Source organism: Chiloscyllium plagiosum, unplaced genomic scaffold, assembly GCF_037043375.1.
Source record: "Chiloscyllium plagiosum isolate Xiang-an unplaced genomic scaffold, Cpla_swu_hap1 HiC_scaffold_23, whole genome shotgun sequence".
Classification (NCBI taxonomy): domain Eukaryota; kingdom Metazoa; phylum Chordata; class Chondrichthyes; order Orectolobiformes; family Hemiscylliidae; genus Chiloscyllium; species Chiloscyllium plagiosum.
Genome location: NW_028270161.1, coordinates 18,622,093 through 18,634,401, shown reverse-complemented (window position 1 = coordinate 18,634,401; position 12,309 = coordinate 18,622,093). Strand labels below are relative to the sequence as shown.

The window sequence follows — 12,309 nt, the reverse complement described above, 5'->3', positions numbered from 1 at the left end:
TTTATTTTTAACCATTGGAGAGGGATTATCTGTGTTCGGGGAAGAGTTTTTAATAATTTGTGACGGACTTGCCAAGTTTAATTCATAGTGGGAAGGATTCACCAGTAGTTTGGAAGTGTGGTTTGTCAGAAGGTTGTTTAGTGAGAGTTAGCTCTTAACCATCCTGTGTTTCCTTATACTCCCTTTTACAACTACCACCCAATAAAATGAGGTAGGCACAGTATCACATTCCTCTGCCCTCAGGACAGTGTTATATTTATTTGTCTCTTTTTGCGATAAGAAAATTTTCAACACTGATTGGAAGGATTGAATTCCAGATATCAGCCATAATTGTCCCTTTCTGATTTTTATTTTTTTTTATTTGTGGGGTTTTGTTGCTCATTCATTTACTAACACTGCTTCAGAAATGCAAATAAGACAGAGGCTGGAGGTGATTTCAAATTACAATATTTGGCAGAGTGAATGATCATCGAAATCTATCCATAATCTCAGCTCTGTTCCATCCTGGGTTCTTTGGTGCCACCAGTTGATATAAAGATCATGAGTAGTCACTAACATAACTCATGATTGTCTTTATCGCCAACCAGGTCTCCTCAGCGGTTGGGAGAATCTGACTGGATGGTAGCAAGAAACCATAGCGACCTGTGTCACGGAGTTCAAAGGCAAAGGAATACTTGATGCCCTGGTCATATGTCCAGTCAATGCTGCCTCCACTAGCCTGGTCTGAAATCGAAACAGAGATAGTGAGAGAAACAATTCAGTCTCAGAGTGTTTTATAATCTGTTTATGCATCTCATCTCAAAGAAAGTTGATTTTGCAATTATGTAGCATCATTCACAATCTCAGGAGATCCCAAAACATTTTACAGCCAACTAAGTGATTTTTTTTTAAGGTAGTGACTGTTATAAAGTAGGAAAGGTAGCAAGTAATTTCAATTTTGCCACAAACAGCAATGATAAACAACCAGATATCTTGTTTTGAAGACAAAAATGCTGGCAATCACAGTGGATCAGGCAGCATTGGTAGAGAGAGAGCAAGCTAACATTTCAAGTCCAGATAACTTTTCATCAGTAACTTGCGCACTCTCTCTCTCTCTCTCTCTTTGTATGGTTGCTTCCAGACCCACTGTGATCTCCAGCATTTTTTGTTTTCAGTACAGATTCCAGCATCTGCAGTATTTTGCTCCTACAAATATTTTGTTCTGTTGTTGTTGATTGAGGAATAGTTATTGTCCAGGACAAAAAGGCTCCTTGTCTTTCAAAATACTGCTATGAAATCCTTTATGACCAGCTGAAGGGATTTGCTGGGCCTCAGCTGAAAGTTGGTACCTGCAACATTCCCTCAGCCCTGCACTGGTGTGTCAGTCTAAACTATGTGCTTAGTCCCCTGGGACTTGGACCCTTAACTTTTTAGCTCAGGGACAAATACAGCCAAGGCTGACCCTAAAGAAAAGGCTGCATGTGACTGTTATGGAGTACTGTTATTGTACTTACATATTGTTTCACAGATAGACCCGAACTTATAACGTGTTCCATACAGTGAGGTTAAAGAGCTGACAGCAGACTTAGCAAGTGCATCCTGCAGGGAGAAAATAGAGTCAGCAGATTCAGCTGAACACATTACCTACATCCCTTAATCTGCTCTGGAACACTAACCTTAGAAAATGGGAACGGAGTTAGAAAACGTCAATCAACCCATGTGACATGGGACCCATTCAACCATTCATCTCCTCCCATGATTTGTCCACCATTTATTGGGATGTATTTTCATTATTGATCACTCATAAAATACTGTGTGTCGCTGGCAAGATCAGAATTTATTTCCCATCCATATTGAGTAGTTCTTTGGGGGCCATTTCATAATGTCATCCACATTGCTGTGGGCCTGGAAACACTGAGTACATTTCCTGAGGAATATAAGTGAACCAGATGGGTTTGTTCTTGATTGGGTAATTTTGTAGTCAGTCCTGAAGAAGGGTCACACCCGAAATGTTGACTTCTCCACCTCCTGATGCTGCCTGGCTTGCTGTTTTCTTCCAGCCTCCTGCTTGTCTACCTTAGATTTCAGCAACTGCACTTTTTTTTTGTCTCTAACTATTGCTAATACTTGCTTTTTAATTTTACTCCAGATTTATTTATTTGACTTTAAGTTCCCCACTGGCAATGAAGAGATTTGAACTCAAGCCTCTAGATTATTAGATGAATAACATAACTATATGATATCATACTCGACCATTACTCAGCCACGTGCAGCCCACTGTATCATGAGATCTACCTCACCATTTAATAAAGGCAAGTCACCATAGTTCCAGAGGACAATAGGGCTGCCCTCTCATTAGAGTGAGACGGCTGGTTTAACCTGAGGGTCACCTGGGAGTTTAAGCAGGAGAGTCCTTCATAGTAACCTCAAGCAGTGTGGGAATTGAAACCATACTGTTGGCATCAAATGCAAACCAGCGTCCAGTCAACTGAACCAGCTAAGCCCCAGCTTTTTAATAACTTGCCTAAGATTATGTATAAACAGTTCCTGTTACTAAATTGTAAAAGATTAAATTGCAAAAGAGAAATTAATGAATTACATTTATATAGCACCTTTCATGATCATAAGCACTTTACAGCAGATTAATTATTCTTTGAAATGCAGTCATTGTTGGAGAGAACACAGCAGCCAATTTGTATACAGCAAATCCCCACCGCCCAAAGAGCAATGTGGATCTGGGATCAAATTTGGCATTTGGGTCAATGGCCTCACATCAGATCTCTGAAATGTTAACTTTGCTTTTGTCTCCGTAGATGGGGCCTGACCTGTTGAGTCTTTCCAACATTTTATTTTTTTATACCAAAAGAATTTCTTACTCTCCTTCAAAAAGCACCACAGAATGTTCCAAGGCCTCAACATCTCATTTGAAAAGCAACATTCCTACCAGCACGCCAGTGAGTAGCAACCTGGACCTGGTGCAACAAAAGACTAGGTGCTTGAGAAACTAGACAGCTCTGGTAGCATGTGTAGAGAGAAAACATTTCAAGCCCATTGACCCTTCATCAGAAAGAGAATGGAAAGAAAGGTTTGAATTACCAGCTCCTGGTAATCAGCAGGGGGCACGCACTTGTAGCCAAAGGGGTACATGACGAGTTGGGAGTAACTGTGAATAGTGATGAAGCTCTTGATGTTTCTGTGACTCTGCACAAAATTCACAATAGCTGCAACCTCACGTTCAGAGTTAGGGTAGGGTCCATGGTACGTCTCCTGGCATGATTTGTTACTGGTTCCTGGACCTGTCAAGTGAACAGCAACCATCATTAATCTTTATATGAACAGCTTAGTTCCTTTGTATTGCTCTCATCTGCACCTCTGCCACTAGTTTTCAGACATTGGTACCTGCCACTATCTTGCCACCATGATACTGATCTGTTATTGAGCCACAGAGGTGTAAGTAACTAAGTCTGATCCTTTCTGCCCCTGAGATCTACTTACTTCCAGCCATGGTACTGCTGTGAAATTTTGAAACCCATGTGACCTTCCTCCAGTTAACCTGATCTCAGCCTCTGTACTTTCAGGAACAGGAGGCTTCACCCAAACTCTGATTCCTGGGGCCTTATCCCTTGAACGTTACATCTCTCTCAGTCCATCCTTTCTCCAGCCAATGCACAATCATTATGTGTGGCTGTCAGGTGAGGGCAAGATCAGACTGAACAGTGACACCTCTGGTGGTCAAATAGCTCTCTGACACTCACGATCTGATAACCTCAGACCCAGCCTTGAGTGGAATATTACCATATTACAAATTTTTCTCAGAGGTTTTTTTCTTTAAGCATATCTTCAAGATAGCATGCTGCTTATCAAATGGGGAGAGATGTCATGGAATCCCTACAGTATGGAAGCAGGCCATTCAGTCCATCAAATGCACACCAACCCTCCAGAGATGAGGGTTAAAACTGAAGCACTCAAAGAGGGGCACCTCGCCCCTTAATTTGTAAAAGGAGTATGAAAAATGGTATAACCTGCTTTTCAGCAACTTCCGGTGGTTAAATAAAATAAATCCTTGATATTCACTTTAAAATCAACAAGTGACAATTTACTTATCTAACTCTAACAATGAACAAATTAACTAAACTATTAACAAAATGAATAAATCCTTTCTAACTGCTAAGTATTCCCAAATAAAGCAAGATTCTAATGGTATGCTTTTCCAATAAATATAAGTTCAACTCATATAAAAAAAGAAATTAGGTCTCTCGAAATTACAGCTAGGTTACATGCCTTCCAGAATGTTCTGTGCCTTCTCCATCTATTCTTCTGTCAGGAATATTAACTAGTTGTGCGTTGGTCCTGTTGTTACTTAGATGGTGCTTTCTTGAAGACATAGAGGAGGCTGCGAGAGCCAGCTATTCTCTCTTGAGTGCTGTGGGCCGTTAGCTCTGGCAGATGGCATCTGCCCATTCTTTTATACCCGTGATGACATATCAATACTTCTTACAAAAGGATTGGTCCTATGTTGTCAAAACCATTAGACTTAAATTTGATAGGTTTTTGGTATCTAATTACCTGATTCAAATTGTTCGGCCAACTTCAAAAGCCTGTTGTCTTAATAAAAATTGCTGCTTGGCCTGCTAACTGTACAGCCTTTCAATACAAATGTTGCAATTTGGATGTTCTCTGTGTTATTACAAACTTTCAAGCTGCTGCTCACAAACATCCATTTTAAATCTCTAAGCACAGAAAAAGCATTTGATCTTTTAAAGGGAACATGCAATCCTTTCCCCCCAGCACTTTACAAACACCAAATTCTAACTTTCTGCCTCCCAGTTTACAAGTACTCTACCCAACTTTGCAAAAGTGGAATCGAACCCAAGTCCCTGACGCTTTGAGGCAGCAGTGCTAACCAGTGAGCCACCATGCAATCCAGAGATGTTGGGGAAGGAGTTTATGGAGCTAATGAAGGAAGAAAAAGTATATCACATACCTCCAAACCCAGCATCAAAGTTCCTGTTGGCATCAACCCCAAAACAGTTTCTTCCAGGGCCTGTGGATCTGGTCTTACGCCACAATCTGTTCTGGAGAAAGGTCATGTGGTCAGAATGCTAGCATTTTTTTCAGATTTGGCTATTCCAATGGCTTCCTGGCTCGTCTCTGACATTCTACTCTTTGTAATCTTGTGATGATCCAAACTTCTGCTGCCCTTGTCTCAACTCATATAAAATCCAATTCACCTGTGCTCGCTGTCCTAATGTCTTGATTTTCACATTTTCATCCTTGATTTCAACTCCATCCAATTATGTTCCTAACTTTTTAAATTTCTCCAACCCTCCCAACTCTCTAGATATCTGCCCTGCTTTGCTTCTGGCCACTTGAGCATCCCTGATTTTAGTTACTGCTGATTGGTAGCTGCAACTTCAGCAACTCGGGCAACAAACTCTGAAATTGCCTCCCTAAACCTCTCCCCTAAGTCTTTCCTCCTGTCAAATACTCCTTAAATCCCACGTCTTTGATCAAGATTTAGGTCATCTGACCAATAAGTCCTGAAGCACTGGTGTCATATATTGTTTAATAATGCTCCTCTGAAACACTTTGGGATTGAGGATGCAATATAAATATCAGTTGTTGTAGTGTCCTCATGTGATCAGAGCATTACAATGATCTTGCAAGATCCGGAGAAAAAAGGAGGAACTTGCATTTTGTAGCACCCTTCAATTCCTCAGGATGTCTCAAAGCATTTTACAACCAATTTAGTACTTTTTAAAATGTGGTTTTGACGTGAGGGAGACACACAGTCAATTCACCCACAGCAAGTTCCCACAACTGTAGTGTGATATGTATTTGTGGAGCATTCAGTTTGTGTACATCACTGACAACATAACATGTTATTTAGCCATAAGCAAGCCATCTCTTAAAGGGCTGGTTACTTAAAGGGCTAAAAGGAAGGTGAATATTCACACAGCCTAATCCAAGAGGTTAGAGATATCACTGAGTGGCTCAGTCAAGCAGGAAGAATCTGAGGAACTAACCTTGGTGTGGGTGTAAGCATAACCATCTGGGTTCACCACAATCTCCATAAAGATGTCCATTTTCCTTAGCAAGGATGTGACAAAGGGCTCCTGGCCATAGTCACCACTGATCTGTCAGTGAAAGAGAGACTTTGTCATGTAACAGATAATGTTTGATATCTACTGTTTTCCTCAGGGTCGCCTGGGACTAGGTTAAATTTCAATAAGTGTCAGTAGCTCCATTTTATCCAAATATCTAACATGGTTGACTTTCTTTTATTCATTCATGGGATGAGGGAATTGCTGGCTAGGTCAGTATTTATTGCCCCTCCCTAATTGCTCAGAGGACAGTTAAGAGTCAATCATATTGTTATGGGCCTGGAGTCACATGTAGGCCAGACCAAGTCAGGATGGCAGATTTCCTTCCCCAAAGGAATTAGTGTATTCTTGGTCATCATTAGAGTCTTAATTCCAGATTATCTACCATGGTTGGATTTGAACCCAAGGCCCAGAATACTACCTGGCTCTCTGGATTTACAGTGTAGCGATAATACCCCCAGGCCATCTTCTTCCCTGTGTGTAAAACTCCAAGGCTGCAGGAACACCTCCCACCCTATACCCTGACGAAACCCACTGCCATCCAGCACAAGGATGCTGCCTTTTGAGTGATTCTGGATTAGTGGTGCTGGAAGAGCACAGCAGTTCATGCAGCATCCGAGGAGCAGTAAAAATCGACGTTTCGGGCAAAAGCCCTTCATCAGGAATATTGCCCGAAACGTCGATTTTACTGCTCCTCGGATGCTGCCTGAACTGCTGTGCTTTTCTAGCACCACTAATCCAGAATCTGGTTTCCAGCATCTGCAGTCATTGTTTTTACCTAGTGTTTGTGTGATGCAAGGAAAGTAAGAGCACATGTAGAAGGGAGAAGCATATAAAGTGTGTGAAACTGACAATAAAGAGAGGTAAAGGTAATGGAAAGAAAGAGCAGAGAAATTGAAGTTTGATCGGGGCGGATAATTTGGAGTTGGAAAATGAGAGAGAACAGGGCAAAGCTGATAAGTGAAACAAAGAGTAAAGCGAACGAGAATGAAACAGAATAAGACACAAAGAGGTAAAATGAGTGAGAGAATAAAACTAAGAGAAAGATGTGAGATGGAAAATCATTAATAATGGGAAATAGTGAGAGATGGAACAAGAAACAGAAAAAGAGTAGGGAATCAACTACCTTGTCATCAGGATCAGTCAGTCACAGAATCATGAAGTCACAGCGTTTTTACAGCATGGAAAGAGGCCCTTTGGCCCATTGTGTCTGTGCAGGTCATCAATTATCTATCTAGGCTAGTCCTGTTTTTTCAGCACTTGGCCTGTATCCTTGTATGTTATAGCTTTTCAAGTGCTCATTTAAATGTCACACAAGTTTCAGAATTTCATTTGCCAGGGTCCTAAGACCAAATCCTGACACCCCCCACCCCACTCTCTCAAACAATCTCCCTGACTCAGGGTCTTGATGCCAACTTTGATGTTCATCCCTTTCTGAATCCTTCCCCCTACCATCATTTACATTCAAGGTCAGCTAATTGAGCACAAAGCAGTGATGGATCCTAGAACATTCCTAGTCTGTGTGACTCAGATTGATTCCATCCCTATACAGTGTAAGTGCATCAGTTTACCTTCTTCGCCATCCAGATTGCACTGGCGGGTGAGACCCACTCACGGGCATGGATCCCACTGTCAATCCATATCGCTGGGCGTCCAGTCCCACCAGTGCTGAACTGTCAAAACGAATGGGAGATGGTTACACAGAGAACGCAACCCCATTTCTTAGGAATTGGGAGGTCCATAGCATCATCTGGGGGGAAGCAGAGAGGAAGCTAAGAGCACTACCTGTTTTCCCACTCATTCACTCAAATGCACCAAATCCCAGGGACAACTTCTGCACAGGCACATGATCCTCCCTGGTCAAATTTCCCCAGCAATGAGAAAACATTGTTCCCATGGAAACACATCCTTTAATCATGGTGGATTTACCAGCAGATTCTCAATGTGCCACACACAATATTGGTGAAGGGTTAAGAAATGATAATTTAACTGGATGGAGAGATAAAATCACCAGGAATTTATCCAGGAGTTGGCAGTCTTACAGCCCTTATCTGACTTCTTCAAAATGTTTTTGTCTGCTGACATCATACATTGAGGATCAAGGAGCTGGGATTAAATTGTGCCAAAGGGAGAAGTCCCTTCTTCTCTCTGTGAGAACTGGACAAGCTCAAACATTCAGGCCTTTGAGATGCTGCTGGTTAACCTGGGTTGTGGGACATTGACCCAGAGTTTGGCCTGAAATGATGGTCGCAATTCACCCCAATGCTTTGAAACAGCGAGAGGACAGTGTGCAATTGGCCCTCAGTCATTGCCATACCTTTAACACGTAGAGTGGGCGGCCTTCGAATGATGTCCCAATTTGCTGCTTCTGTACCAGTCCTGGATATTCATTAGCAAGACTGTCCATCCAACTATAGATCTGGGTTAAAAATTACAGGTCAATGAAAATAATGCAGACTAATCTGTAGAAGAACAGGAGGAGAGATTATATAATCGGACAAGTGTTCAATAAAAACTCCAGGCATGATTTTTTTTTAATCAAACCTGACCTGGGATGTTAATGACATACCTTTAGAGTAAAAGGGACTGGAACCTAGACCTCCTAGCTCAGAGGTAGGGACACTACCACTGTGCCATAAGACCCTCCAAGTAATGGTTATAATCACTACCTAATGTAACTAGTTCTGAACATTCTCATTAACCAATCTAAGTAGTTCCAATCTGTCAGATATTTCCCAATCAATCTGTTCAGAGATGTTATTACACACTGCTGGAGCCAGGTGGAATGTGAACTTAGCCCTCTTGGCTCAGAGGTAGGGACACTACCAGATGCCACGAAAGCCCTTATTTCAGATCTGTCATACCAACTAAGATAAATGGCTGCAAGTATGTAATGAGATGATGGTTAGGTGGGTTGTATGGTATTTTGCTGGAAGTAATGCTATGAAAGGTCAGTAGACAGAGGTGCCTGAGAGACAGTTCTTTCCTTCTCGTTATTCCTGATCTATCTGATGCTCTTACCAACAGTTTCTACAAAGCAGATAAAAAGGCTTATCCACTGAGAGAGACAGAACCCAGCTGAAGCCAGGATGATAACTTCTAATTTACTGACTATCCCCGACTCCTCTGTGACTGTGCTGTCAGAGCACAGCACACAAATATAATGTAACTTCTTTTCATTACAGCCCCTGAGTGCATACCTCATCCAGAGTGTGGTATTTGCCATAGTTGAAGGAGAGGGTGGAGCGTTCCATCGTGGTCATCTGCTCCAGTTCAGCTTTCTCATTGTCAATCATCACCTGAAGGTAAGATGTAGCTTTATACAAAACCTTTAACACTCTCAGTACATAAGAACTTGGAGCAGGAGTAGGCAATTCAGCCCTCGAACCTGATCCACCGTTCCACGGGTGATTTCATTTCAGTCTCAATCCCACTCCCCATACAAGTTACTAATTACAAATCTGTCTCCCTCCTCCTTAAATTTATTCAATGTTCCAGTATCCACCACTCTCAGGGGTAGTGAATTCCACAGATCCATGACCCTTTGAGAGAAATAATTTCCCCAGACCTCTGTTTTAAATCTAGAACAAGAGAAAACATTCTCTCTATGTCCACTTTAACAATCCCCATTAGTATCCTACATACCACAATTAGGCCTCCTCTCATTCTTCTAAATTCTAATAAACAATATAGGCCGAAACCCTCAAAAAAGATTCCTGAAGAAGGGCTTATGCCCGAAACGTCGATTCTCCTGCTCCTTGGATGCTGCCTGACCTGCTACGCTTTTCCAGCAACACATTTTTCAGCTCTGATCTCCAGCATCTGCAGTCCTCACTTTCCGTCCGAAACCCTCAAATACACACTACTACAAACTCAACACCCTGATACGCCCCCTCAAACACATCCTACACACACACACACAAAACATAATTCCAAATACACGCACATGCACTGCCCCACTTACATACCCTAATCTCATCCATGTACACCACCCACAAAAACTCTATGTTCACACACAAGTGCGTGCAGTCACACCAACAGAATGTTGCATACACTTACATGTATTCTGAAACACACATAGCCCTCCACACATTGGTCTCACACACAGCCATTTGCACAGACAAGTCCAGCAGGAGCCATCAGAAAAAAATAATGTATCGAAAATTTGGCTAAATTTCTCTAAGCTAAAATGTAATTCCTTAACCTGGTTTAGTTTTGCTTTAGCGACATACCTGCAGGTCTTCAATCATCACTGAGTACTGAATACCATTGTACTCCAGAAACACTTTGAAGGACTGAAGACTGTTCTCTGGAACATGGACATCTATAAAGAGGTCAGATTTGACAGGACGATGCCAGATATCAAGCTGGAGTTGTAGAGGGAGAGGATGACAATTATATAGAATATTTATTTGCAGTACATGACAGAATTTCCTTGAAACAACCTGTTAACAAATGGTGTTGTCTGGTGTTGTCATTAAAAACAGGATTTTGTGAAAAAGATGTATGCTTTGACACAATGCCACTAGTCCTGTGTATGATATGTTGGCTAGGTCCTTGTCATTCACTAATAGAGTCTCATCACCCTGTTCAAAATGTGGCTAAAAACTGAGACATTTTGCTCTCAGCATCAGAAAACTTCTCAATGCTGTTCTCACACCATTTTTCTCAAAGTTCTTGTCAATGCTTACATTGTTCAAAGGCTGAGAAAATTCAGTCTGGTGTCATACTTCTCTTGATAATGCATCTGTGAAACCTTCAGATATTTCTTCACTTTAAAGGGACTATATAAATATAAATTATTGTTGTTATAATGGAAAGTCATGGGGTAAGAGCCTTATTTTTTATTTCCAGCCCAAAGTTTACAACCTATTAGAATTTCCCTATGTTTTGGCAGCTCATAACTAGTTACAGAACCTATCTGAGCCTGGTTTGAAAGGCAGTGAAAAGAAAAGATTACCACTGAAATATCACACCGACGGTGCCAACTGTAGACCAGTGCACTATCAACTCTCTATTGGTGGTGTTTATATGTGTTTGTAGTTTGCTCTGGAGAGATTCAGTTTTGTTCTTGACTCACCTGGAGATGCTCCTGATCCTCCAAGGACATCACAAGGCTCACCTGTTTTTCATCTCTGGGTGTAATCCGGAGGACCTGATCCCTGTAAACAGAGCAAGTGGTCGGTATCAGATTCAGCAACCACAGTTCTTTTCATTTTATTTTGGTCAGTATCAGTGTTTCCTTTATGGGCATTGTGTTAATTACTATGAACTTGCATAGCATAACCTCAAAATGTCACAAAGCAAATTACAAACCATTTTGCCTTGTTGAACCTCACGCACGAGGAATAGGAGTACAGATATTCACAAATTCATGTCATAGACAGTCCCTTGAAGAGAGAGAGAAGTGATTTTCACCATGTCAATTTGGGCAAATTTTGGGTTTCATACCATAAGGTGTATGGTCAATCTAGGAATAGCTCCAGATCAAGCTTTCATTTACTATGTATTAGTGAGACTTCTGCTAGTTTATTCACTAACAGTGCTGCCCTTTTAATATTAGCAACAGTATCCACAGGTAACACAATTGGAATTGAACAGAACACTTGACTGCTATAAGTATTGTTACCATTAGAACCAATTCTGCGACCACTTTTGTATTAACTGGGAGTACATTAACCCATTTCAGACTGTGATTAGCCATCAAAATACTCCACGCAGACAATCCATATGCGAGTCTCACTTATTTAGCTAAGGGAGGAATCACAAGCAAATCAAATCTTTGCCTACACGCAGATCTATTTGGAGGTCCCTGGACCGTTCTCAACCCGATCCCAAGCTTGAGGACACATAAATAACCAGTTGCATGCCTCTCCGCTCACAATCTGCAAACTCAATAGAGGGTGAGGGTCAATCTTACTGTGTAATCGATCAAATTAACTTAAGGAATCTGGTCACAAGGCAGTAACTCACCCTTCAAACCTGCTCTGAGCGCAAATGGCCACCAGCAGAGCTGAGAAAATCAAAAGTGTTCTCATGGTGAAGCCTTGTGGAAAGCTAAAACATGCTGGGACCTATTTAAAGAGTGAGAGGTGCCAAGTGGATGACTTGGACCAAAGATTGATGACCAAGATTAATCTGTAGAATAGTGGAATATTTCCCACGCAAATTGCAACTGTTTATATCAAAACCTTGTTTGTTTTTCCAGAAACTCCTGATGGTTGTG

General features: G+C 41.5%; 1 protein-coding gene across 1 annotated transcript; it reads right to left on the bottom strand.

The window, feature by feature from the left end:
• Nucleotides 1-223: 223 nt before the first annotated feature.
• On the bottom strand, nucleotides 224-12,136 carry LOC122561812 (carboxypeptidase A1-like). Its single transcript, XM_087999419.1, has 11 exons — nucleotides 12,057-12,136; nucleotides 11,164-11,245; nucleotides 10,316-10,450; nucleotides 9,284-9,382; nucleotides 8,401-8,502; nucleotides 7,655-7,756; nucleotides 6,006-6,116; nucleotides 4,964-5,054; nucleotides 3,076-3,275; nucleotides 1,494-1,578; nucleotides 224-723 (listed from the first exon to the last, which is right to left on the bottom strand). Exons 1-11 carry the CDS (start codon nucleotides 12,119-12,121, stop codon nucleotides 539-541), a joined length of 1,257 nt encoding a protein of 418 aa, XP_087855545.1. The 5' UTR covers nucleotides 12,122-12,136; the 3' UTR covers nucleotides 224-538.
• Between the last annotated feature and the right edge of the window lie 173 nt (nucleotides 12,137-12,309).